Source organism: Capra hircus, chromosome 20, assembly GCF_001704415.2.
Source record: "Capra hircus breed San Clemente chromosome 20, ASM170441v1, whole genome shotgun sequence".
NCBI classification, from domain to species: domain Eukaryota; kingdom Metazoa; phylum Chordata; class Mammalia; order Artiodactyla; family Bovidae; genus Capra; species Capra hircus.
This window is the reverse complement of record NC_030827.1, coordinates 25039719-25067566: the sequence shown is the minus strand read 5'-3', so window position 1 is coordinate 25067566 and position 27848 is coordinate 25039719. Positions and strand designations below refer to the sequence as shown.

The following is a 27848-nucleotide window of genomic DNA, read 5'->3' as shown; positions in this document are numbered from 1 at the left end:
ATACTGAGTAAAAGGAGAATAGGGGAATCTAGACAAAGCTGACGGCATTAAGCCAACAGGGAAGCTGATCCAGAAAGACTCAGAGGTAGTACTCATTCAAACAGCACAGACCAAGCACAGAGACATAAACCAGAAATCCTGTCCTGCAAGGAGCCTGCGAACTTGAAGGGTATACAGAAAAGTTAACAAGCAATTAATTCTAATTTTTATGATTAGGATAAGCCCAGGATGCCCTGAGAAGTCACAAGGAGGACATCTGTCTCAGCCACTGGTATGCAGCAGCAGTCCCTGTGACACAGACCCTTTAGGTGAGTTTCCCAGGGCAACAGGAGTAGTAAGTGGTGGTTTGAAATGAGAGAGAGAAAAAAAGAGAATGCAATTCTCAAGCACATTAACGTATTAAATCTGTGGTGTTTCATTTGATTCTAGAAGGAATTAGAAGGAGACCCTGGCTTTTAAGACAGGCATCGTGAAAAACAGATAGGAAGTCTGCTCATTTCTGGTCTGTGTTGAGGAATAGAGAGGCAGGGAGGAGCTGTGGGGATGGAAACAACCAGGAAACTGGAGAGTACTACAGAGGTGGAGGTGAGAGAGCTGGGCACGGAAACGTCTGGAGAAGAAAGTTAGAATTGAGTTCCGAAACTTGCCAGCTTTACATAAAATGAAGATATACCAGGTGACTGAATAAAGGAAGAAAGTGGAAAGAAAGGTTTTATAAATGAACATAACAAATTCTTTTTGAACATATACTGTTACATTTTCAAATGTATTACTTTGTTATCCCACCTAAGTAATTTTGATAGCTGTTGTTATGTAATGTTCTTATGTAACATATTCCTTAATGGGAATTTCTTTTGTTTTCAGCAGGTGGGGAATATTTTCAAATTTACCCTGTGGGTGCAAGAAATACAGATCTACAGAGTTCCCTAGAATGGTGAGATTAATGCGGCTAGATTTAGAATCAATGAAATAAAAAAGACAAATTAATTTTCCTTGGGAAATGCATATAAAAAGCACATGAACGTAGATTAAATAAAATATTCTGGCTATTTCAACAGTTTTCAAGAGTTGCTCTATAATAATGACACTTGCGTAACAAACTATTAAAATGAATGTGATTCTATTAAAATGAATGTGATTCAGCTGCTCTTGCAAGTTAGTAAACATTTTCAAGGGATCACCAAGGCATTCAGTGGAAAACTGACTTCCAAACTCTCTCCTTTCCCCAAGATTAAACTATAACAGAATGGAGTACATCTGTAAGAGATGGACAAAAAATAAATGTATCTCATATCATTTTAGGATAAATATATGTCCCATAAGGGAGTTTTCAAACTGCTCACACAATAAGTATGTACACTGTTCTATGTGAAATCAAATCAGTATTCTAAAATGCTGCCAAGAGGCAGGTCAAGATACTTGGAAGACTCTTAAGATTTAAAGTATATGACACTTTACAATGATTATACCACAAACACATAGAGACACACATGTTTCTCTCCATATACAGAAAGTAATACTAAATTAAGCTAGGATTTTATGTGATTTAAACACTGCTTTGCACTTCTAATAAAAGATCTGTCATGTAAAATCAGAGATGATATTCATTACTTCATAGAACTACCAAAAAAGAACTGCTCTCCTGTCAAACAGTATAAATATAAAAATTTTAAACTAGCAGATTATTTACAAACAGTGTCCCAAAACTTTAATCTTTCTAAACTCTCTCTGACCCTTTGTAAGAAGAGGGAAATGTACAAAATGTAGAAATAATTATCTATATAAAAGAAGTAATTATAATTAAATGTAATAGTTAAGTAACATAAAACATATACTAGCACTCTCTTCCAGAAAAAGTCTAGACTACAAGTGAGAACTAAATAAACTATTCATGACATGGTAAATACTGAAAGTACTATTCAAAAAAGATGAATATTGATAATCAAAACATGGTCTAGGGGAATTCCCTGATGGTCCAGTAGCTAAGAATCTGCTTTGCAATACAAGGACTTGAGTTCAATCCCTGGTAGGGGAACTAAGATCCCACATGCTATTAGTTAACTCAGCCCAGTCACTACAACTAGAGTGAAAGACAGCACATGACACAATGAAGATCCTGCATACTGCATTAATATACAACAGGGCCAAAAAAAAAAAAAAAAAAAAGGCATAAAAAAGCAATGGTTATAGCATTACAGTTCAGCTCAGTTCAGTTGCTCAGTCGTGTCAGACTATTTGCAACCCCATGGACTGCAGCACACCAGGCCTCCTTGTTCATCACCAACTCCTGGAGCTTGCTCAAACTCATGTCCATTGAGTTGGTAATGCCATCCAACCATCTTATCCTCTGTCATCCCCTTCTTCTCCCACCTTCAATCTTTCCCAGCATCAGGGTCTTTTCCAGTGAGTCAATTTTTTGCATAACATGGCCAAAGTATTGGAGTTTCAGCTTCAGCATCAGTCCTTCCAATGAATATTCAGGACTGATTTCCTTTAGGATTGACTGGTTTGATCTCCTTGCTGTCCAAGGGACTCTCAAGAGTTCTCCAGCACCACAGTTCAAAAGCATCAATTCTTCGGTGCTCAGCTTTCTTTATAGTCCAACTCTCACATCCATACATGATTATTGGAAAAACCATAGCCTTGACTAGATGGACCTTTGTTGGCAAAGTAATATCTCTGCTTTTTAATATGCTGACTGGGTTGTTCATAGCTTTTCTTCCAAAGAGCAAGCATCTTTTAATTTCATCACTGCAGTCACTATCTGCAGTGATTTGGGAACCAAAAAAGAAAAAAAAAAGTCTCTCACTGTTTCCATTGCTATGAAGTGATGGGATCAGATGCCATGGTGTTAGTTTTCTGAATGTTGAGTTTTAAGCCAACTTTTTCACTCTCCTCTTTCACTTTCATCAAGAGGCTCTTTAGTATTTCTTTACTTTCTGTCATAAGGGTTGTGTCATCTGCATATATGAAGTTATTGATATTTCTCTTGGCAATCTTGATTCCAGCTTGTGCTTCATCCAGTCCAGCATTTCATATGATGTACTCTGCATATAAGTTAAATAAGCACGGTGACAATATACAGCTTCAACATACTTCTTTCCTGATTTGGAACCACTCTGTTATTCCATGTCCAGCTCTTTCTGTTGCTTCTTGACCTCCATACAGACTTCTCAAGAGGTAGGTCAGGTGGTCTTGTATTCCCATCTCTTGAAAAATTTTCCACAGTTTGTTGTGATCCACACAGTCAAAGGCTTTGGCGTAGTCAATAAAGCAGAAATAGATGTTTTTCAGGAACTCTCTTTGCTTTTTCAATGATCCAGCAAATGTTGGCAATTTGATTTCCGGTTCCTCTGCCTTTTCAAAATCCAACTTGAACATCTGGAAATTCATGGTTCACGTACTGTTCAAGCCTAGCTTGGAGAATTTTGAGCATTACTTTGCTAGTGTGTGAGATGTATGCAGTTTTGCAGTAGTTTGAATATTCTTTGTCACAGCCTTTCTTTGGGATTGGAATGAAAACAGACATACCTGCAAATACTCTTCTATTCTTCTTAAACAGAACACCACATTCTATGTACATCGTGCATGTGGGCACGGTCAGTTGTGTCTGACTCTTTGTGACCCCATGGACTGTAGACCCCCCCAGGCTCCTCAGTCCATGGCATTCTCCAGGCAAGAATACTGGAGTGGGTGGCCATTTCCTCCCCGAGGAGATCTTCCAAACCCAGAGAATGAATCTGCATCTCCTGAGTCTCCTGTGTTACAGGCAGATGCTTTACCACTGAGCCATGGGGGAAGCATGTACATCACAATAATGCACTGAATTACAACTGCACAAAAACTGAGAAATGCCTAATCATAAATTTCAACTTTACTGCTGATATTTTAATTTAGAAGTTGTACATTCCTGTGCTACAATTAATGAGCCATGGAACCAACAGTGATCTAACCTTATAATTCTACTTCAAATTTCTATGTTTCACACTTTCATATCCTTTTTAAAATTTTTAAAAACTGAAGTACAGTTGATTTTTGGGCTTTCCTCATAGCTCCATTGGTAAAGAATCCAACTGCAATGCAGGAGACCCCAGTTCGATTCTTGGAAATAGGCTACCCACTCCAGTATTCTTGGGCTTCTCTGGTGGCTCAGCTGGTAAAGAATCCACCTGCCATGTGGGAGACCTGGGTTCGATCCCTGGGTTGGGAAGACCCCTGGAGAAGCGAAAGGCTACCCATTCCAGTATTCTGGCCTGGAGAATTCCATGGACTATACAGTCCAGAGGTTGCAAAGAGTGGGACATGACTGAGTGACTTTCACTTCACTTCACAGTTCATTTACAATGTTGTGTTAGTTTTCATATTTTTTAATATTTTCTTTAATTTAAAATATTTGAGTTAATTCAGTATTTTTGATGTATTATTCCTGAAAAAGTTAAGTACTTTTGGATTAAGGATATGAAAGAATATCAGATCAGATTAGATTGTAGAAAAGATACACCATGTCTTTCATGTTGACAAAATGTGCCATTTTTAAGACACTATAATGCCCAATAAAATGAAAATAGGATTTTAAAAAGCTGGGAGGTAAAAGAATCAACTGTGTAGAAAGAAAACAGGATTACTTTTATTGGCTACTCTATTAACTTAACTTCTCATAAAATCCTCCTGATCTATTAAATAACTTCAGAACTAAAGTATGCTCTCCTATGGGAGTTGTAAAACAAATTAGATACAATTACAATTCAATACAAATTAAAAAATCAACCTATTTACCCTTAAGATGATTCTTGTTTTAGAAAGCTTTATCATTTAAGTTAGATGAGAATTTTCCCTAATGAATCAAATGGGCCACTTGACATAACTATAGAGTTTTATATTATGTTTTCTACAGAGAGAAATAGTTGATATGAGTAAATTCTGGAAAACTGTGGTAACTACACCTCCCTAAAGTGAATACAACAAACATCTGTTGCAAGAACTGCTTGGCTTTCAGACAGTATGTAAAGGGTGTCCTTTTTCCCAGTGTTTTGCTATTACCCCAAAAAAAGCTTATTTATTTAAAAAAATTTTTCTCTACTGTCCAGTCTCAAGGCATAAAATCTTAAAATTCTGGTAAGTTAAACACAGATCATTACCAAGTAGGTATATTACAGAAAGGAAAACTATGCCATGCACAAGACTCCACTTGCTTTCTAAAAAAGCAACAAAATAATGGGGCATGTTGCTCTTTATCTGTAGGTTACACCATAATTTTAACCATTGTTCCTATCTTAGTTCTCAACACAAACCTAGCAAAACGTTCATTGCAGAGGGAGGAACTAAATATATAACTTCCTGAGGATTTTCACCCTCTGTAGGAATCCTAGTGATAATTCAGTTTTCTCCTATGGTTTTCACCATCTCCTACCAGTTTCTAAGCTCAAGAGTGAACTGATATTCTTCTTAAATGATAAGTTAATTCTTACAGTTTTACCTAAGTGATAGGGTAAATAACTGCAAGTTTTTTGCAAATACATTAAGCACACAATGCAATAATTTCAATGAGAGTAGGGAAAGAATTGATGAGCCTCTATGCCTCATTTTTTGTAACTGCATCAAAGTACTGATCTGTGCTTCTTGGTAAACTGAATGCATTTTCCCTGATCCTGAAAGGACAGAATTTTACCTAAAATATACAGGTATTTTGCAGAGTAAAACATCATCTTTTTAGCATCTGGCAATTAGTGCACACAAATTAGCAGGTAGAAATGAATAGAAATGTTTATATGCAACAAAGCAAGGGACACGTAATACCTTTAGGCTCAGGAAAGGAAGTAATAAACAGATGACCACTTCTCAACCCATTTCTAATAACATGTAACTCTGTTTACTTCTCAATCTTCTCTCTCCTCTTCTATTTATGCCTACTCCCAACAATTTTGAGGTTACTGTTTATAAAACTTTTAAGATTTATTTTCATAATTCCATTTTTATGCTAACAAAAAGGTATTAATTCCTAAAACATTCCTAGGAGTATTTCAGGAAAGCATCATAATACTACATGGAGAAACCTCTGTCTTACAAGCAATGGGGAAAATAGGAAGCTTCCATTTTTTTCTCTCTCAAATTCAAAGCAGGTTTGAGCACTTCACTGTGTCTCAAGTTCAAGATCTGCAATGGAATTTGTCCATGAATTCAATTAGGGCAGTCTACACCATAAACACGCACCTGGTGCAGTATGTGTGTATGTAATCACAGGGAAATGCTTACAGCAGTCTTCAAAATGGCATTTGCAAATCCTATCACAAGTGGAAATTTTGTAGAAAATTCATTTTAAATGGATATGAATAAAAAGGAAAGTCAAAGACACATATGCTCCAGTATATACAAGCTTAGAATAATTTTCAAAGTATATCTATGATTACCCTACATTCATAACCTCTTCTATCTGAAAAAATGAATTGTCAGGCGAGTGTATTCTCGGTTCTGTCTCATCTCAACAAAAATTTGAAGTGACAGACGTTAGATAGCTGTCCTCTTCCTAGAAGAGGCAGCCAGCCAACAATCACATGGCATACTCTTAAGCAATTAATTGTTACAAGCTACCTTTATTCAGTGTAGCAGTCTTTAATTCCTAAGGAGGATTACTATGAGTCATATGTTAGGTTTATGGAACACATTAGCTTCATTTTTTTGATGTCTATGGAAACATATAAACAGCTTTTAATTTAAAAGCAAAATAGGGGACTTCCCTGGTGGTCCGGTGGCTGGGGCTCCATGCTCCCAACGCAGGGGGCCAGGGGTTCGACCCCTGGTCAGGGAAGTAGATACCACATGCTGCAACTAAGACCCAACACAGTTAAAGAAATAAATAAAAACAAATATTAAAAAAAAAGGCAAAATAAAATCTTTTCAGCTATAGCACATGTCTTTAAAGTGATTTGAAGTGTTACATAGTATCTATTTCATATCATAACCTATATTTATTCATGTATAAATACATCTATGTATTACTACACATAATGTGTTATTAAACATGTATTAGTAACACACAAGATTTTATATTATCTATGTATATTCTGTAATACATTCATATTTTCCACAGTAAATCGAAGGATATCAATGCCTTTTCAGCAAATCACCTTATAATCATAAACTAATCTAACATTTATAACTAACCATCATTACACTATTACATCCATTTTACAGACAGAAAAACTGGTGTTAAGAGGTTAAAAAATGTACCTGAGGTCTTAAGAAGCAATCAGGAAGGCACCACAATTACAATGCTGAAGATCTGTACATCGCTGATTGTTTGAATAGATTTGTATTTTCTTTTTAATCTTAATCATTTAATATTATCTGTATGGTATTTCGCAATATCTAAAAAAGGTTAGCACCACTTAATGCTGAATAAGGCAACTAAAGATACATATAAGCTCTGTTTAATAAGAAATCCCTGCCTTCTTTACTATTTTCCTAAAATAAATGAAAATACTCTGTATATCGTACCTCCTACACTTAGTACACTTCAAAGTGAATTAGGAAATTAATCCCACTCACTTCTCATTAAAAAAGAATCACATTATTCCCATTTCACAGGTAAGAAAGCAGGCACAAGGACAAAGCTATCTGCCAATAGGTCTCACTCAAAGTGGGAGGGAATCTGGAATTAGAACACGTTATATGCTTGGCTCCTCATCTGTTTTTCAGACTAAAGAGCAGTGTGGCTTCTATTATTCTAAAGTCAATAAAAGAAAAGCACAGAACTTTTGAAGTAGGGGGAGGTGGTGGTGATAGAACATCCTTGAGAGTTACAGGTGAAAAGGAATACATCAAAAGTTTAGATTTCACTGTACTGAAGGTTAAACTTCACTATCATTTAAGTTTTGAAAGCTATTCATGTATCTTATTACTTTAGTACTATGAGTCAGAAACTCTGCTGAGACCGTGGTTATCTGCCCACAATTAGTCTCATGCTTTTATAGGAGAGATACAAGCTAAGAAATGAAATGAAATACGGAAGATAAAGAATGGGTCCATATTAAAAGGTATTCGGTGGCATGGAACTTGCAAGATAAGACATCAATTTTCAGCCTCGCTGATTACAGAATAGTACCCACTGCTTCTAGTGAGCAGAGGGCATTACAGGGGACAACAACATGACATCTGAGGGCGAATGATGCCTGGTAACACACATGATGCCTTCCTTGAAAAGAAGAATGAACTAAGTAAGCTGGTTGGCTAAAAACACAAAGGTTAAATAACCAGACCTTTAGCCCTCAAAAATAGATGAGAAATATCTTCAGATAAATCCTCTAACTTTTGCTAAATGGTTAAAAAAAAAAAACCACCTATGATCTCAAAGTGGGATTAGAGGTATGAATAATAATGTCCATAAGATTAATACAGGCTTTCTTTTTCCATAACCTAAAATTTCATGTTGAGAAACAGTATAACCAGCATATCTCTAATTACAGGAATTTTTTCAGATTCCAGCATGGCAGCACAAGCGCAACAGACAGACAGACCAAGAGCTGTTACCTTCGTGAGACATACCTCTTGTACTGATCGAGCAGCTGGCTTGTCTTGATGATTGGCCAGTATTAAAAAGGGTAAAGTGCATAATTGTGGGTGCTGAAGAGCTGAGTGCAGTTCATTTCTAGCAGTCTCTAAATCATCTTCTGAAGAGGCACTGTCTAATACAAATATTACCCCTTGAGATCCTTGGTAGTAGCGGCTCCAGTATTTCCGGATATTATCAGCCCCTGTCAGAAACAAAACAAATTCTCATTTTAAATATAGCTTTCAGCAACATGAAAAATGTTCCCAACAATAATTTCCTATTGGACACCAACATTGCTTTGAAAATTAAGTGCAGAGATCACATTTGATGAGAACAAAGGCATTGGAGTCAATGGGTGGATACAGCCTTGAAGGAGAACACAAAAGTTTAAGAGTCATTCTTCATGCCTTTCTTATCAAAATATGGAAGAAAGAATCAGGCTAAGTATTTCTTAAACTCAAAAGAATGTTTAAAGATTTGCTTAATAGTCCTGAATAAACCACCCTCTCTATAAACTGAGTCTGAGCCTAACTCAGAGAGCAGAATAACAAAGCTGTTCACCAAGGCTTCTCTCCATACCATTAACATCAGTAAGAGAACCACTTAGTGATCAGGGCAACTTTGTTTAATTTAAACAGAAAGCTATTAGGACAATACCTTATGTGTTGAAGTGCTAAACTCTTGATGAAGTAAAATCTTGGTCTTTGGCATATTTGCATAACTCCATTTGGCAAGAATCTACCAGTCAACTCAGAAGACACAAGAGATGTGGGTTTAGATCCCTGGGTCAGGAAGATCCCCTGGAAAAGGAAATTGCAACCCACTCCAATATTCTTGCCTGGAAAATTCCACAGACAGAGGAGCCTGGTGGGCTACAGTCCATAGAGTCCCAGAGAGTCAGATATGACTGAGCATGCACGCACATTCATGGCCTCAGTGAGGTGGATATTCATAAAATAAGACAGGAAGATTCTCGTCAGCCAAGGCCAAGTCTTATTCCTTATTGTGTTTCAAACATCTAGCACAATTTACAAGTTTGATACAAGAATGAGGAAAATGAGGGAAGAAGGAAATGGAATTATATACTAACTAGGCTTCCGACTCTGAGGAAACTGGGGATAAGAGAGGTGAAGTGACTACGCTCCACTGATGTATACAGTAAATCACAAACTTGAGGTCTGCGTCTGAGTAAGTAGACAACTTGCTCAGGGAAGGCATGGGTATTTCCCACTATATCATGATGAATAATTCCTTTTCCTTGATTCATGAATAGCATCTGCAATTTGTGTGTGTGTATCCATGCATGCATGCATGTGGGGGGGGTGGAGGGATGGAGCTATATAACCAATACAAGTTATGGGTTAACAAAAATTTGATATCAGGGAATTTTACCAATTTCATACATATAATCAAGTTATGACTAGTTAAAAACTATATTTTAGTCATCTACGGAACACCTAGCTTCTACGGTGGATCTAGTGTGCTTAGAGTTAGGAATTCAGAGCAGAGACTGGGACGGGTGTGTACTGGCTGCTAAGAGTAAAATGTGTGGCTCTTCTCAAACTGTGTTCAGTGAAATCACTTTGGTAGCTTGGAAATGGACAGTGTAGGAGTATTTCCCCCAAGAAAAATCAGGAAAAGCTATCTGTCAGGTCTTTTCTTCCCCTGGAGAGCCAATTTACCATGGGATAACACGGAGAAGAGGAAAGATTATAAAGGGACATATTAGGGTTCTCTGGGAGTAAGGGATGAGCCATCTGTTCAGTCTGGGCAAGTCTCTTAAAAGAGTAATATCAATCAAATGGCTACCACTTATTAACGACTTCTACATTCCAGGCACAGAGCTAAGTATTGTTGAAAAAACAGCTCAGGTAACTCTTACAACAAAATTTAAAAGGGAGGTATAATTGAATTAGGCTTTGAAACTTATTTTGAGATTCTAAAATCTGGAGTATTCATTATAATACTGTATAAAAATAGCCAGGTAAACATTAAGATCAAGGAAATTTGATGTTGAATAACCTTAAATATCTAGACTAGAGATCTTTTCAAGAAAATTAGAGATACCAAGGAACATTTCATGCAAAGATGGGTGCAATAAAGAACAGAAACGGTATGGACCTAACAGAAGCTGAAGACATTAAGACGAGGTGGCAAGAATACACAGAAGACTACACAAAAAAGATCTTAATGACCCAGATAACCATGATGGTGTGATCAGTCACCTAGAGCCAGACATTCTGGGGTGTGAAGTCAAGTCAGCCTTAGGAAGCATCACTACAAACAAACCTAGTGGAGGTGATGGAATTCCAGCTGAGCTATTTGAAATCCTAAAAGATGATGCTGTACAAGCACTGACTCAATATATCAGCAAATTTAGAAAACCCGAAAGTGGCCACAAGCCTGGAAAGGTCAGTTTTCATTCCAATCCGAAAGAAAGGCAAGCCAAAGAATGTTCAGACTACCACAACTGTACTCATGGCACAGGCTAGCAGAGTAGTGCTTGAAATTCTTCAAGCTAGGCTTCAACAGTACATGAACTGAGAACTTTCGGATATACAAGCTGGATTTTGAAAAGGCAGAGGAACCTGAGATCAAATTGCCAACATCCGATGCATCATAGGGAAGCAAGAGAATTCCAGAAAAACATCTGCTTCATGGACTACTCCAAAGCCTTTGTGTGGATCATAACAAACTATGGAAAATTCTTCAAGAGATGGGAATAGCAAACCACCTTACTGCTTCCTGAGAAATCAGTATGCAGGTCAAGAAGCAACAGTTAGAACTGGACATGGAATCAATACTGCAGGGAGAAATATCAATAACCTCAGATATGCAGGTTACACCATCTTTATGGCAGAAAGTTAAGAGGAAATACAGAGCATTTGGTGAAAGTGAAAGAGGAGAGAGAAAACGCTGGCTTAAAACTCAACATTCAAAAAACTAAGATCATGGTATCCAGTGCCATCACTTCATGGAAAATAGATGGGGATACAATGAAAACAGTGACAGAGTTTATTTTCTTGGGCTCCAAAGTCACTGCAGATGGTGACTGCAGCCATGCAATTAAAAGATGCTTGCTCCTTGGAAGAAAAGGTATGACCAACTTAGACAACCTACCAAAAAGCAGAGACATTACCAACAAGGGTCCATCTAGTCAAAGTTATGGTTTTTCCAGTAGTCATGAATGGATGTGAGAGTTGGACTATAAAGAAAGCTGAGTGCCGAATAATTGATGCTTTTGAACTGTGGTGTTGGAGAAGACTCTTGAGAGTCCTTTGGACAGCAAGGAGATCCAACCAGTCCATCCTAAAGGAAATCAGTCCTGGGTTTTCACTACAAGGACTGATGTTGAAGCTGAAGCTCCAATACTTTGGCCACCTGATGTGAAGAACTGACGCACTGGAAAAGACCCTGATGATGGGAAAGATTGAAAGCGGGAGAAGGGGATGACAGAAGATGAGATGGTTGGATGGCATCACCGACTTGATGGACAAGAGTTTGAGAAAGGTCTGGGAATTGGTGATGAACAGGGAAGCCTGGTGTGCTGCAGTCCATGGGATTGCAAAGAGTTAGACAGAACGAAGAGACTGAACTGAACCTTAAATATGCAAAGACAGAGGATACAAGCAGGGTTGATGCCTATCCAGCCAAGAAAACAAAACAAGGAGAGGAAATTTATGCTCAGTTCAGTTGCTCAGTCATGTCTGACTCTTTGTGACCCCATGAGTGGCAGCACACCAGGCCTCCCTGTCCATCACCAACTCCTGGAGTCCACCCAAAACCCTGTCCATCGAGTCAGTGATGCCATCCAGCCATCTCATCCTCGGTCGTCCCCTTCTCCTGCTGCCCCCAATCCTTCCCAGCATTAGGGTCTTTTCCAATGAATTAACTCTTCACATGAGGTGGCCAAAGTACTGGAGTTTCAGCTTCAGCATCAGTCCTTCCAATGAACACCCAGGACTGATCTCCTTTAGAATGGACTGGTTGGATCTCCTTGCAGTCCAAGGGACTCTCAAGAGTCTTCTCCAACACCACAGTTCAAAAGCATCAATTCTTCGGCGCTCAGCTTTCTTCACTGTCCCACTCTCGTATCCATACATGACCACTGGAAAAACCATAGCCTTGACCAGATGGACCTTTGTTGGCAAAGTAATGTCTCTGCTTTTTAATATGCTATCTAGGTTGGTCATAACTTTTCTTCCAAGGAGTAAGCGTCTTTTAATTTCATGGCTGCAGTCCTCATCTGCAGTGATTTTGGAACCCAAAAAAATAAAGTCTGACACTGTTTCCACTGTTTCCCCATCTATTTCCCACGAAGTGATGGGGCCAGATGCCACGATCGTTTTCTGAATGTTGAGCTTTAAGCCAACTTTTTCACTCTCCTCCTTCACTTTCAGTTTATGCTAGAGATTATTTAATACATAGTTAATTAGTTTCATAAGTGATGGTAGAACTAAGAAAACAACAGTGGCACTGAAATTAGCATATCTTAGGTCAAGTTCCCTACGTGCAGAGCCTGAGCTGTGTCTCTCACACACTTGAGTATATGCAGAGTTCTGTCAGGAGAAACTGGAGTGAAAGCAGAAAGGGACCATGCAAAGATATGGTTTCAGAAATCTAGCCTCAGCCTGATCCAATGAGGCATTCTAGAGTGTGGACTGAACTGCGGAAGTCACCCAGTCCAAAAGGCAAGGGGGCTGGGCTGTTTTACTCCTGAATAGTCATTGGCTATGAGTCATCCCTAGGGAACAGAGAGGGTGGTGGGGCATGATCTCATAATCTCCCCAATATATTTCGTTGAGGCAATTACTGTCAGCCAAGGGCAGGCCTCTGGAGAAGGGTACAGGTGTGAGTCATTAGCAGCCAATACCCGCAGCAGCTGGGAGATGGAGGCACTGGCCCAATAAAGGAGATCTGGGTAGGATATCAACAGCATCTGCTACAGGCTACATCCAGACATTATCCATATGAGAGAGAAACATCCATAAGCTTGAAGAACAAAAGTAGAGACAGTATTACCTGGTGGTAAATGTCTAAAACAACAAAAATGCTGTGTGCACATGTATCCATACACAAGCTTTTTATAAATTCTACCAGCAAAAATGATGTGTAGCACACAATTTTAATATAATAAGAATATATGCAACATACCTTATCATAAGGTATATTCCATAGAGCTCATTACTGCTCACAGAATGCTTTCACTGATTTCACCAAACTTTTGTATCTATAGCCAACCAATAGCTGAGGTTGACCAACTACAGTTCTGAAATAACTGTTGGTTGTACGAAGTGTTTACATGTATTAATTCATTAGCCATGATAGTCTTATGAAGTAGGTGCTTTTATCACTCTCATTTTATCAATAAAATGTGTCCAATTTTATATTATGTCCAAGGCTAAGCAACTAGGAATATATTTAGGTCTAGCGTGATTGAAATAGAAGGATCATTGACTACAAAAGTGACAAAGCCCAATAAAGAACTCTACTACCACATAAGCTAAGGCAGGGTGGGGAGAGGGAACGGAACCTGTTAGAATAAAAGGTACCTCAGTGCTTATACATATTAATGCTCAGAGTGGGAACCTGTCCAGGAACATTTCCCAACCAATTAATTGAACGAATAGTATTATTAAGTGCCTATTCTATACAAGTCACTGAGCTACAACCTATAAGAAGTATTTAGAAAGCCATTATTCCTCTTAGCTCAAACGCTCAAAGCTTGTAAAGTAATCTTGATCAGAAATGAGGCCTGCAACTGTATGAGAGGAAGAAAACATGGCCAAACAATTGGAGGGTATCCAGGGAGTCAAGGGCTTCCCTGGTAGCTCAGCTGGTAAAGAATCTGCCTGCAATGCGGACTCCTGGATCAGGTTCCTGGGTTCGATTCCTGGGTCAGGAAGATCTGCTGAAGAAGGGAGAGGCTATCCACTCCAATATTCTTGGGCTTCCCTGGTGGCTCAGCTGGTAAAGAATCTGCCTGAAATGTGGAAGACCTGGGTTCGATCCCTGGGTTGGGAAGATCCCCTGGAGAAGGGAATGGCTACCCGCTCCAGTATTCTGGCCTGGAGAATTCTATGGACTGTATAGCCCATGGGGTCACAAAGAGTCGGACACGACTAGGCAACTTTCACTTTCACTTCAGTGAGTCAAGTATAACAAAAAGAAAACCAGATGCATGTTTTAATGGAACCTGTCCAGTAGAAATGCATGGAACATACTAGAACACCAACTCGTGAAGTGTTTTCATCTGTCATATTTTGGAGCACATAAGTCACCTAGTGAGATGAAATGACAATCCTAGGACTGTCTTGGTAGATGAAACAAATCCAAAGACAAATACCACAACTTTAAAGAATGCCCTGTGTATGACATAATATATGAATACATTATTATTAAAACTGAAAGAACTTTTTCTTTAATCTTTAAGCCACATCTGCTCAACCTTCGCATTTCTGACTTTCATCACAAGCTCTGAGCTTGGAATTCTAAGTTCCATTTCAGCCTTCCACACAATAGCTTCAGTCAGCAGCAGCTTCAATACAGATCAGGGCCACGTAAACCAGCACAGGGTGATGGGTGGGATACAGCTGGTTAGTCCAGCCGAGCGGCCTCAGTTCAGTTACCAGATTCAAATAAGAAATGGATGTTGTCATCCACCCAGCTGCCAGGTGCTTTGAGATGTGAGCCTAACTAGGGAAATTCAGAACACCTGTTTGATGCCCACATCTCAGCCTTCCTAACTCACAAAGCAAATCTACACAGGGTAATGCACACAGGACATAGTATCCAACAGCAGTTAGAGCCCACTCTTATTTTAATGATTGGAAACTGCTTGCTCTGTGTCCCTGAAATTACAACTGTTATATAAAAAGGATAAATACTAAACTCAAACCTGATCTGTATTTTCTTCTTTTAAATTAAAAACCAAATGAGGGGTTTAAACAGTAGAGGGATTGGGTGGAAGATGTTGCCGAATATTCTCATTACCCAAGTCGGATACCTAACAGCTAATTCTGAGAGCAATCAATCACAATAGCCTGGTTCAAGGCATCACAACGAGAGAGAGAAGACAGGAGCATAAAGTCCTCCATGGCAGGTTCATTTCTATGGCACACCACGGACTTGTTCAATTAATTTATCTAAAAGATATCAATCCTAAGTAATCATTGGAAGGACTGATGCTGAAACTGAAACTCCAATATTTTTACCATCTGATGCAAAGAGCCGACTCACTGGAAAAGACCCTGATGCTGGCGAAGACTGAGGGCAGGAGGAGAAGGAGACAAGAGGATGAGATGGTTAGATGGCATCACCGACTCAAAGGATATAAGTTTGAGCAAACTCTGGGAGACAGTAAAGGAGAGGGAAGCCTGGTGTGCTGCAGCGCAACACAACTTAACAACGGAACGACAAAAACAAGAGCTACCTACTCAGCATCAGATACTAACTTAGGTGCTGGGGACATAGAAGGAAACAAAACCAGACCAGACTTTCAGTCTTCATAGCACTCACATTCCAGCAGAGCCATTCTATCATTATAGAGGTTAAAAACACCAGGGACTGGTACTCCCAGCCTCTCTCCGGCCACATGGGCATATGAGTCAGTTCTGGTGAAACGGGACTCAACAAAAGTCTGCTAGGAGCTTCTCGAAAGATTTTGCTCCTCAACAACAAGAATGATGCCCAAAGAGAGCTGCCTCTTTCTTCCAGTGTTTAGATTTCATTAGGTGGGTGGGTGATGCTTTGAATACTGCTAGTCTTCTAACAGCTTTGAAGGAGACATACCACTATGTTGAGGATGTCAGAATGGGAAGACAGAAAGAGCCTGGATCTTTGAGAACAGTGCGGAGCAGCAGAACCTATCCCCTAAATAATGAGGACTCATTCTTTGAGCATACTAAATGCCAATTATTCAAGCCAATTTTAGAAGACAATTTTGTTATTTGTAGCATCCCCTCCCCCACAAAAAAGCTCAGTTCCCTCATATTAAATTAAAAGGCTAGGGTTAGGCTAACTACATGTGGCTACTGAGCCCTTGAAATGTAGCCAGTGCAACTGAATAACTGAATTTTCTATATTATCTTAATTTATTTGGCTTTGCCCAGGGCACTCAGGCAGACCAGGCTCCAGCAGCCAGAGAACATTCCCAGACAAAGAATTCCAGGAGGTCTAAGCTGTTGAAAAGTCAGTCTGGTGCTCACGGAAATGGAGTGATAGGGGACACCAACAAAGGTTCCCCCAGCTACCTCCCCAAATAGCATATAAAGGTCAGTTTAGGCCATTTGACTAGCTCTTTCCTCAGGAGCAGAAGCCCCACCCCCACCCCAAATCATTATTATATGTAAATAAATAACCAAGACTTGATTTACTCAATCATCATACATTTTCCAGCCGAAGAAGTAGCCATTCCTCAAGGTATTTTCTAGAGACTCAGGGAACAACATTCTTTTCATAATTACAAGATGTTATTTGTTATTTTCACCACATTGACATTTTCACTAATGGTGCCAAACAAAGGTGACTAAACCTGCAGGCATCCTATCATGACCATAGGTACTGGCTGTAAACGAGTAGTCACTGTACCCTTGACCACCATGTAGGGATGGGGGTGGGGTGGCATGAATTTCACTTAAGAATGAACTAAATAAAGCAGTAAAAAGTTTTAGTTTTATCAAATCAGCTCTTAAAAATGCCAGTTTAAAAAAAAATGAAATGAGAAGCAGACAAAAAGCATTTCTGCTACACACCAAAGCACCTGGTTGTTTGGAGGATAACCCCTGGAGCAACTGAACTGTGAGCTAAACTAGCTGTTCATAATTTCCTGGAACCACATTTTTACTTGAAGTTTCAACTGAAAAACTACGATTCTATTCAGTCTTGAGTATCTGATAGACATTTTCTCAAAAATGATTCTGTAAACTGAACACTTGAAGAAAAACAACTGACACTATTTGTTTTGAGTGGTAAAATCTGTTCTCAAGCCAAAACAAGAATTTTGGAAAAATTTTTGTCTCACAGAGATCTTGACAGCCACTCAATGATAAGACTGATGATGATATTAACAGATATTTAAAATAAAATGTGTCAACATCTGAAAGATGTACCTAACTTATTAATCAATATTTCCCAAATGAAAAATGTACACTGTACAAAATCATGTATAGATAAAAATACACACTCAAAGCACAAGACTGATCAATGGATATGACATTACCAAATAAAAAGCATTCACTGAGGTGAATTTTTCAGATACCACATTGCAAATGATGATTAAAAAATACAAAGTGAAACTTTTTTCTTTTAGTTAAAGAATAAAATGTGAAAACTTAGTCAGAGAGTCAGTTCACTCGCTCAGTTGTGTCCAACTCTTTGCCACCCCAGGGACTGCAGCATGCCAGGCCTCCCTGTCCGTCACCAACTCCCAGAGTTTACTCAAACTCATGTCAATTGAGTTGCTGATGCCATTCAACCATCTCATCCTCTGTCTTCCCCTTCTCCTCCCACCTTCAATCTTTCCCCAACATCAGGGCCTTTTCAAATGAGTCAGTTCTTCATATCAGGTGGCCAAAGTTTTGGAGTTTCAGCTTCAACATCAGTCCTTCAATACATATTTAGGACTGATTTCCTTTAGGATGAAGTGGTTGTATCTCTTTGCAGTCCAAGGCAATCTTAAGAGTCTTCTCCAACACCACAGTTCAAAAGCATCAATTCTTTGGTGCGCAGCATTCTTTATAGTCCAACTCTCACATCCATATATGACTACTGGAAAAACCACAGTTTTGACTAGACCTTTGTTGGCAAAGGAAAGTCTCTGCTTTCTCATATGCTATCTAGGTTGGTCATAACTTTCCTTCCAAGGAGTAAGCGTCTTTTAATTTCATGGCTTCAATCACCATCTGCACTGATTTTGGAGCCCCTAAAAATAAAGTCAGCCACTGTTTCCACTCTTTCCCCATATCTGCCATGAAGTGATGGGACCAGATGCCATGATCCTAGTTTTCTGAATGTTGAGCTTTAAGCCAACTTTTTCACTCTCCACTTTCATTAAGAAGCTCTTTAGTCCTTCTTCACTTTCTGCCATAAGGGTGGAGTCATCTGCATATCTGAAGTTATTGATATTTCTCCCGGCAATCTTGATTCCAGCTTGTGCTTCCTGCAGCCCAGAGTTTCTCATGATGTACTCTGCATAGAAGTTAAATAAGCAGGGTGCAATATACAGCCTTGACGTACTCCTTTTCCCATTTGGAACCAGTCTGTTGTTCCATGTCCAGTTCTAACTGTTGCTTCCTAACCTGCATATAAGTTTCTCAAGAGGCAGATCAGGTGGTCTGGTATGCCCATCTCTTTCAGAATTTTTCAGTGTATTGTGATCCACACAGTCAAAGGTTTTGGCATAGTCAATTAAGCAGAAATAGATGTTTTTCTGGAACTTTCTTGCTTTTTCAATGATATATCGGATGTTGGCAATTTGATCTCTGGTTCTCTACCTTTTCTAAAACCAGCTTGAACATCTGGAAGTTCACAGTTCATGTATTGCTGAAGCCTGGCTTAGAGAATTTTAAGCATTACTTTACTAGTGTGTGAGATGAGTGCAATTGTGTGGTAGTTTGAGCGTTCTTTGGCATCGCCTTTCTTTGGGATTGGGATGAAAACTGACCTTTTCCAGTACATAGTAAATATTGAAATATATAAGTATCAATACATGCACATAAGATATTATATATAAACAAAAACTCTCTGAGGTCTCAATAATTTAAGAAAACAAAGGGTCTAGGATCCCATATAGGTTTCAATAATTATAGACTGTTGTTATTGTTGTTCAGTTGCTAAGTCATGTCCAATTCTTTGCGATTCTATTGACTGTGGCACACCAGGCTTTGCTGTCATTCACTGCCTTCCAGTGTTGGTTCAATCAAACTCATGTCCATCAAACTGATGATACCATTCAACCATCTCATTCTCTGTCACCCCCTTCTCCTCCTGCCCTCAATCTTTCCCAGAATCAGGGTTTTTTTCAATAAGTCGACTCGTCACACCAGGTGGCCAAAGTACTGGAGATTCAGCTTCAGCATCAGTCCTTCCAGTGAATATTTAGGGTTAATTTCCTTTAGAATTAACTGGCTTGATCTCCTTGCAGTCCAAGGGACACTCAAGAGTCTTCTCCAGCACCACAATTCAAAAGCATCAATTCTTCAGTGCTCAGCCTTTTTTATGGTCCAACTCTCACATCCATACATGACTACTGGAAAAATCACAGCTTTAACTATAGGTACCTTCATCAGCAAAGTGATGTCTCTGCTTTTTAATATACTGTCTAGGTGTTTCATAGCTTTTCCTCCAAGGAGCATGTGTATTTAATTTCATGTCTGCTGACAGAGTCCACAGTTATTCTGGAGTCCAAGAAAATAAAATCTGTCACTGTTTTCACTTTTTCCCCATCCATTTGCCATGAAGTGACAGAACTGGATGACAAGATCTTTGTCTTTTGAATGTTGAGTTTTAAGCCAGATTTTTCATACTCCTTTTTAACCCTCATCAAGCAACTCTTTGGTTCCTCTTTGCTTTCTGCTGTTTAGAGTGGTATCACCTGTATATCTGAGGTTGTTGATATTTCTCTCGGCAATCTTGGTTCTGGTCTGTGATTCATCCAGCCTGGTATTTCTCATGATGTACTGCATATAGAAGTTAAATAAGCAGGTAACAGCCTTGACGTACTCCTTTCTCAGTTTTGAACCAGTTTTTTGTTCCGTGACCATTTCTGATTGTTGCTTCTTGGCCTGCATACAGGTTTCTCAGGAGGCAGCTAAGGTGGTCTGGTATTTCCATCTCTTGAAGAATTTTCCGCAGTTTGTTGTGATCCACACAGTCCAATGCTTTAGTATAATCAATGAAGCAGACATAAGACTTGGAATTCCCTTGCTTTTTCTATGATCTAACTGATATTGGCAATCTGATCTCTGGTTTCTCTGACTTTTCTAAATCCAGTTTGCATTATCTGGAAGTTCTCAGTTCAGGAACTGTTGAAGTATAGCTTGAAGGATTTGGAGCATTACTTTGCTAGCATGTGAAACGAGTGCAGTTGTACTATAATTTGAACATTCTTTGGCATTGTTCTTTCTTTGGGATTAGAATGAAAACTAACCTTTCCTGGTCCTGTGGCCACTGCTGAGTTTTCTAAATTTGCTGGCATATTGAATGCAGCACTTTAACAGAATCATCTTTTAGGATCTGAAATAGCTCAGCTAGAATTCCATCACCTCCACTAGCTTTGTTGATAGTAATGCTTCCTAAGGCCCACTTGACTTCACACTCCAGGATGTATGACTCTAGGTGAGTAACCACATCATTGTGGTTATCTGAGTCATTAAGACCTTTTTTGTATAGTTCTTCTGTGTATTCTTGTCACTTTTTCTTAATATCTTCTGCTTCTGTTAGGTCCTGTACCATGCCCATCTTTGCATTAAATGTTCACTTAGTATCTCCAATTTTCTTGAAGAGTTTTCTAGTCTTTCCCATCCTATCGTTTTCCTCTATTTCTTTGCATTGCTCACTTAAGAAGTGAAGTGAATTCGCTCAGTTGTGTCCAACTCTTTGCGATCCCATGGACTGTAGCCTACTAGGCTTCTCTGTCCATGGGATTTTCCAGGCAAGAGTACTAGAGTGGGTTGTCATTTCCTTCTCCAGGGGATCTTCTCAACCCAGGGATTTAACGTGGGTCTCTGGCATTGCAGGCAGATGCTTTACCCTCTGAGCCATAGCTCTGTATGTTCACTTAAGAAGATTTTCTTATCTCTCCCTGCTATTCTCTGGAACTCTGCATTCCATTGTTATATTTTTCCCATTCTCCTTTGTCTTTCATTTCTCTTATCTTCTCAGCTATTTGTAAGGCCTTCTCAGACAAACACTTTGCCTTTTTGCATTTTTTTGTGTGGGATGGTTTTGGTCACTACCTCCAGGACAATGTTATAAATCTCCATCTATAGTTCTTCAGGCACTCTACCAGATCTAATCCCTGAATCCACTTGTCATCTCCACTGTATAATCACATGGGATTTGATTTAGGTCATATATTAATGGTCTAGTGGTTTTCCCTACTTTCTTAAATATAAGTGTAAATTTTGCAATAAGGAACTGATGATCTGAGCCACAGTCAGCTCCAAGTCTTGTTTTGCTGACTGTATAGAGTTTCTCCAACTTTGGCTGCAAAGAATATAATCAATCTAGTTTCAATATTGAACATCTGATGATGTCCATGTATACAGTCATCTCTTGTGCTATTGGAAGAGGGTTTGCTATGACCAGTGTGTTCTCTTGGCAAAACTTGGTTAACATCTCCCCTGCTTCATTTTGTACTCGAAGGCCAATCTTGCCTGATTCTTCAGGTATCTCTTGAATTCCTACTTTTGCATTCCAATCCCCTACAAGGAAAGGACATTGCTTTTTGGTGTTAGTTGTAGAAGGTCTTGTAGGTTTTCATAGAACCATTCAACTTCAGCTTCTTTGACATTAGTGGTTAGGGCACAGACTTGGATTACTGTGATGCTGAATGGTTTGCCTTGGAAACAAACAGAGACCATTCTATCATTTTTGAGACTGTACCCAAGCACTGCGTTTCAGACTCTTCTCTTGACTATGAGAACTTTAACATTACTTCTAAAGGATTCTTGTCCACATTAGTAGATATACTGGTCATTTGAGTTAAATATGCCCATTCAGTCCATTTTAGTGCAACTAACTCCTAAAATGTCAATGCTCACTCTTCCTACTTACTTGACCATGTCCAACTTACGTTGATACATGGACCTAACATTCCATTTCCTATGCAATATTGTTCTGTACAGAATCAGACTACTTTCACCGCCACCGTATCTGCTACCAAGCATCATTTCCGCTTTGGCCCAGTTTCTTCATTCTTTCTGAGCAAGACTTTAGCTCTTCCTCAGTAGCATACTGGACACCTACTGACCTGGGGGGCTCAACTTATAGTATTATATCTTTTCATACTGTTTATGGGGTTCTCAAGGCAAGAATACTGAAGTGGTTTGCTATTCCCTTCTTCAATGGACCATGTTTTGTCACAAATCTCCACCATGACCCATCCATCTGGGGTGCCCCCTGAACAGCATGGCCCAGAGCTTCACTGAGTTACACAAGGCTGTGAGCCATGTGATCATTCTGATTAGCTTCCTATGATTGTGGTTTTCATTCTGGAATCTGCGGGATGGTAGTTCTTGCTTCTTTCTGCCTTCTGGATGGGGTTAAGAGGCTTGTGCAAGCTTCCTGACTGAGAGCGCCTGGCTGTGGGAAACAATGGGTCTTGATCTGATGAGCAGGGACCCTCTAAGTTCAGTTCAGTCACTCAGTCATGTCTGACTCTTTGCAGCCCCATGGACTACAGCACGCCAGGCTTCCCTGTCCATCACCAACTACCAGAGTTTACTCAAACTCATGTCCACTGAGTCAGTGATGCCATCCAACCACCTCATCCTGTCATCCCCTTCTCCTCCTGATTTCAGTCTTTCAAAGCATCAGGGTCTTTTCAAATGAGTCAGCTCTTCGCATCAAGTGGCCAAAGTATTAGACTTTCAGTTTCACCTTCAGTCCTTCCAATGAATATTCAAGACTGATTTCCGTTAGCATGGACTGGTTGGATCTTCTTGCAGTCCATGGGATTCTCAAGAGTCTTCCCCAACACCACAGTTCAAAGGATCAATTCCTCAGTGCTCAGCATTCTTTATAGTCCAACTCTCACATCCGTACATGACTAATGGAAAAACCATAGTCTTAACTAGACAGACCTTTGTTGGAAAAGTAATGTCTCTGCTTTTTAATATGCTGTCTATGTTGGTCATAATTTTTCTTTCAAGGAGTAAGCATCTTTTAATTTCATGGCTGCAGTGACGATTTGCAGTGATTTTGGAACCTCCAAAAATAGAGTCTGCCACTACTTCCACTGTTTTTCCATCTATTTGCCATGAAGTGATGGGATCGAATGCCATGACCTCAGTTTTCTGAATGTTGAGCGTTAAGCCAACTTTTTCACTCTCCACTTTCATCAAGAGGCTCTTTAGTTTTTCTTCACTTTCTGCCATAAGGGTGGTGTCATCTGCATATCTGAGGTTACTAATATTCCTCCCGGAAATCTTGATGCCAGCTTGTGCTTCTTCCAGCCCAGCGTTTCTCATGATGTACTCTGCATAGAAGTTAAATAAGCAGGGTGACAATATACAGCCTTGACGAGCTCCTTTTCCTATTTGGAACCATGTTGTTCCATGTCCAGTTCTAACTGTTGCTTCCTGACATGCATACAGGTTTCTCAAGAGGCAGGTCAGGTATGCCCATCTCTTTCAGAATTTTCCACAGTTCATTGTGATCCACAAAGTCAAAGGCTTTGGCATAGTCAATAAAGTCGAAATGGATGTTTTTCTGGAACTCTCTTGCTTTTTCCATGATCCAGTGGATGTTGGCAATTTGATCTCTGGTTCCTCTGCCTTTTCTAAATCCAGCTTGAACATCTGGAAGTTGATGGTTCACGTATTGTTGAAGCCTGGCCTGGTGAATTTTGAGCATTTTTTTACTAATGTGTGAGATGAGTTCAATTTGAGGTAGTTTGAGGATTCTTTGGCATTGCCTTTCTTAGGGATTGGAATGAAAACTGAACTTTTCCAGTCACTGGCCACTGCCGAGTTTTCCAAATTTGCTGACATATTGAGTGCAGCACTTTCACAGCATCATCTTTTAGAATTTGAAATAGCTCAACCGAATTCCATCACTTCAACTAGCTTTGTTTGTAGTGATGCTTGCTAAGGTCCACTTGACTTCACATTCCAGGATGTCTGGCTTTAGGTGAGTGATCACACCATTGTGATTATCTGGGTCATGAAGATCTTTTCTTGTGTGTATTCTTGCCACATCTTCTTAATATCTTCTGCTTCTGTTAGGTCCATACCATTTCTCCATGCTTTATTGAGCCCATCTTTGCATGAAATGTTCCCTTGGGATCTCTAATTTTCTTGAAGAAATAGGAAGAATAGGAAGTCTTTCCTATTCTATTATTTTCCTCTATTTCTTTGCAATGATCACTGAGGAAAGCTTTCTTATCTCTCCTTGCTATTCTCTGGAACTCGGTATTCAAAAGGGTATCTCTTTCATTTTCTCCTTTGCTTTTTGATCCTCTTCTTTTCACAACTATTTGTAAGGGCTCCTCTGACAGCCATTTTGCTTTTTTGCATTTCTTTTTCTTGGGGATAGTCTTGCTCCCCTCTCCTGTACAATGTCACAAACGTCTGTCCATAGTTCATCAGGCACTCTATCAGATCTAGTCCCTTTAATCTATTTCTTAACTTCCACTGTATATCATTAGGGATTTGATTAAGGTCATACCTGAATGGTCTAGTGGTTTTCCCCACTTTCTTCAATTTAAGTCTGAATTTGGCAAGAAGGAGTTCATGATCTGAGCCACAGTCCTCTCCTGGTCTTGTTTTTGCTGACTGTATAGAGCGTCTCCATCTTTGGTTGCAAAGAATATCATCAATCTGATTTCAGTGTTGGCCATCTGGTGATGTCCATGTATAGAGTCTTCTCTTGTGCTGTTGAAAGAGGGTGTTTGCTATGACCAGTGCATTCTCCTGGAAAAACCCTATTAGCCTTTGCCCTGCTTCATTTTGTACTCCAAGGACAAATTTGCCTGTTTCTCCAGGTGTTTCTTGACTTCCTACTTTTGCATTCCAGTCCCCTATAATGAAAAGGACATCTTTTTGGGGTGTTAGTTCTAGAAGGTCTTGTAGGTCTTCATAGATCTGTTCAACTTCAGCTTCTTCAGCGTTACTGGTTGGGGCATAGACTTGGATTACCGTGACATTGAATGGTTTGCCTTGGAAACAAACAGATATCATTCCGTCGTTTTTGAGATTGCATCCAAGTACTGCATTTGGACTCTTTTGTTGACTATGATGGCTACTCCATTTCTTCAAAGGGATTCCTGCCCACAGTAGTAGATATAATGGTCATCTGAGTTAAATTCACCCACTTCAGTCCATTTTAGTTTGCTGATTCCTAAAATGTCAATGCTCCCTCTTACCATCTCCCGTTTGACCACTTCAATTTGATTGGAAGCTTTGATTCATGGACCTAACATTCAAGGTTCCTATGCAACGTTGCTCTTTACAGCATCGGACTTTGCTTCTATCACCAGTCACATCCACAACTGGGTGTTGTTTTTGCTTTTGCTCTGTCTCTTCATTCTTTCTGGAGTTATTTCTCCTTGATCTCCAGTAGCTTATTGGGCACCCACCGACCTGGGGAGTTCATCTTTCAGTGTCCTATCTTTTTGCCTTTTCATGCTGTTCATGGGGTTCTCAAGGCAAGAATACTGAAGTGGTTTGCCATTCCCTTCTCCAGTGGACCACATTCTGTCAGAACTCTCCACCATAACCTGTCCTTCTTGGGTGTCCCTACATGGCATGGCTCATAGTTTCATTGAGTCAGACAACACTGCTCAGTAAATCTTCAATGCAATAGTCTGCCAATGGGTGGGGCTGTGCTGACTTCCTGTTACGTGTTTGGCCTGAGGCAACCCAGTCCTGAATTCCAGGCTCTATGGTAGCACTTTTGAAGACCTCCAAAAGGATACAGCCAATATGCGCCTCCCTGCACTACCACGGTTCTGTCCCTGTCCCAGTGGCAGGGCACTGCTGACCCCCATCCCTGCAGTGGACCCTCAAACACTTACATATCTTTAATATCAAAAGAGGTCAGTAAGATCCACTCTAATTTGGCATAAATACAGAGTTGGTTTCAAATAAAGATGTTACACTGAATAATCTTTACTCTCCCCTGACCATCTCCTATCAAAGATAGGCCAACTGGAGCTGAGAGCAAAATCTCAAAATTAAGAGGTCCGTATAGCAATCATACTAATCTCACTAGTCTAATTATGTTCAAATTCTAACCCAGTGGTCACATGCTTTGTGCTTAGAAAGATTCTCACAAAGTGTGCTATCCACCCAGGAGATTCTGAGACAGGTGGTCCTCAGGCTATCTTTTGCAAAAAAAAAATTGTAAACACTATGCAAGCTGATACACCAATTGCCCTCTTTTCTTCTTATCCTCAACAAACATCCTGGATATCTGTGTTACTCTAAACACTTTTTTACATCATTACCTTCAATGTCGATTCCTAAAAACTGTACTTGAGGACTATGTTTGCTGTCTGATAGCTGCCCTGCTCCTATGTTCTCACTGTGGTTCACAATCTTATCACTTTCTGTCTAGATCATCAGAAGAGTATTCAAACTGGTCTCCTCACTTCTGTCCTGGTGGTAATCCAATGAAATTACTAATACTTGTCCCAAAAGCTAGCTCAGATTATATCACCACTGTCCTCAAAAATATTAAATGTCTATAACTTTAAATTCCCAAACTACTTGATTTAGGATTTACAGTTCTCTATGATCTGGCTTCAACTGGCTACTCCTATGTCATTTCTCTATTACTTGCCTGTAAACCCCACAAATGCAACTTCTGCTCTCCTGAACCAGATCCAGGCTTTGCAGCTTCACTTTGATTGTCTTGCCCTTCTGCCTGGAGTTTCTGCCACATCAGTTCTCCCTTCAGCTCTCGTGCATTCAAATTGCTAAACTCCATTCAAGAGCCAGATATAATCACTTATTCTACCACGCTTCCCATGATCTTCCAGCTGGAAATAACTTCTCTGAAAAATTAGCTATTTCTCTTGTTTCTGCTCATAACACTTCCACCCTGCAACAGTTATCTGATGGCATATATCATCTTCCTGGTTAGACTGAAAGAGCCACATGGAAGTTTTGTGCATTTATGTGACTCATTAATTCCATACTTTGACTTCATCCAACAAGAAGACTTACATATAATGGACATCCAATCAGTATTTTTTCAGTGAATTGAGTAGTCTTTTATAAAATACTTATTCAGAATTCTCAAATGCAGAATGTAGAATTTACCTAAAAAAAACCATGCCATGATCTACAAATAATCTCTTTGGTTTTGTTGGTTTACAGTCATTAGCATGAAATTTTTATGTTTCTGGCACATACCCACTTCTGCAGGAAAGTTCTTACCCAACATCTGATGTTAAAAACTTTTAAAATATATATATAAAACCCAACTTCACTTTGTTTATTGCTCAGTCTTCTCAGGGTTCTGTTTTAGTATCTGGAAATGTGAAGCCATGATGCAGCATGTGCTAAGGACTGAACTAAAGCCATAAGAGCATTACTCTATTCTCACGGTGATCCTTTTTGATCCTATCCTATTT

General features: G+C 39.5%; 1 protein-coding gene across 3 annotated transcripts in view; it reads right to left on the bottom strand.

The window, feature by feature from the left end:
• Window positions 1-27848, bottom strand: part of ARL15 (ADP ribosylation factor like GTPase 15) — a 491463-nt gene that overhangs the window by 245697 nt on the left and 217918 nt on the right. For all 3 annotated transcript variants that reach the window (XM_018065561.1, XM_013972780.2, XM_018065559.1), the window contains exon 4: window positions 8542-8750. In XM_018065561.1, coding sequence (XP_017921050.1) covers window positions 8542-8750 — 209 coding nt within the window. The remainder of the gene's footprint in view (window positions 1-8541; window positions 8751-27848) is intronic.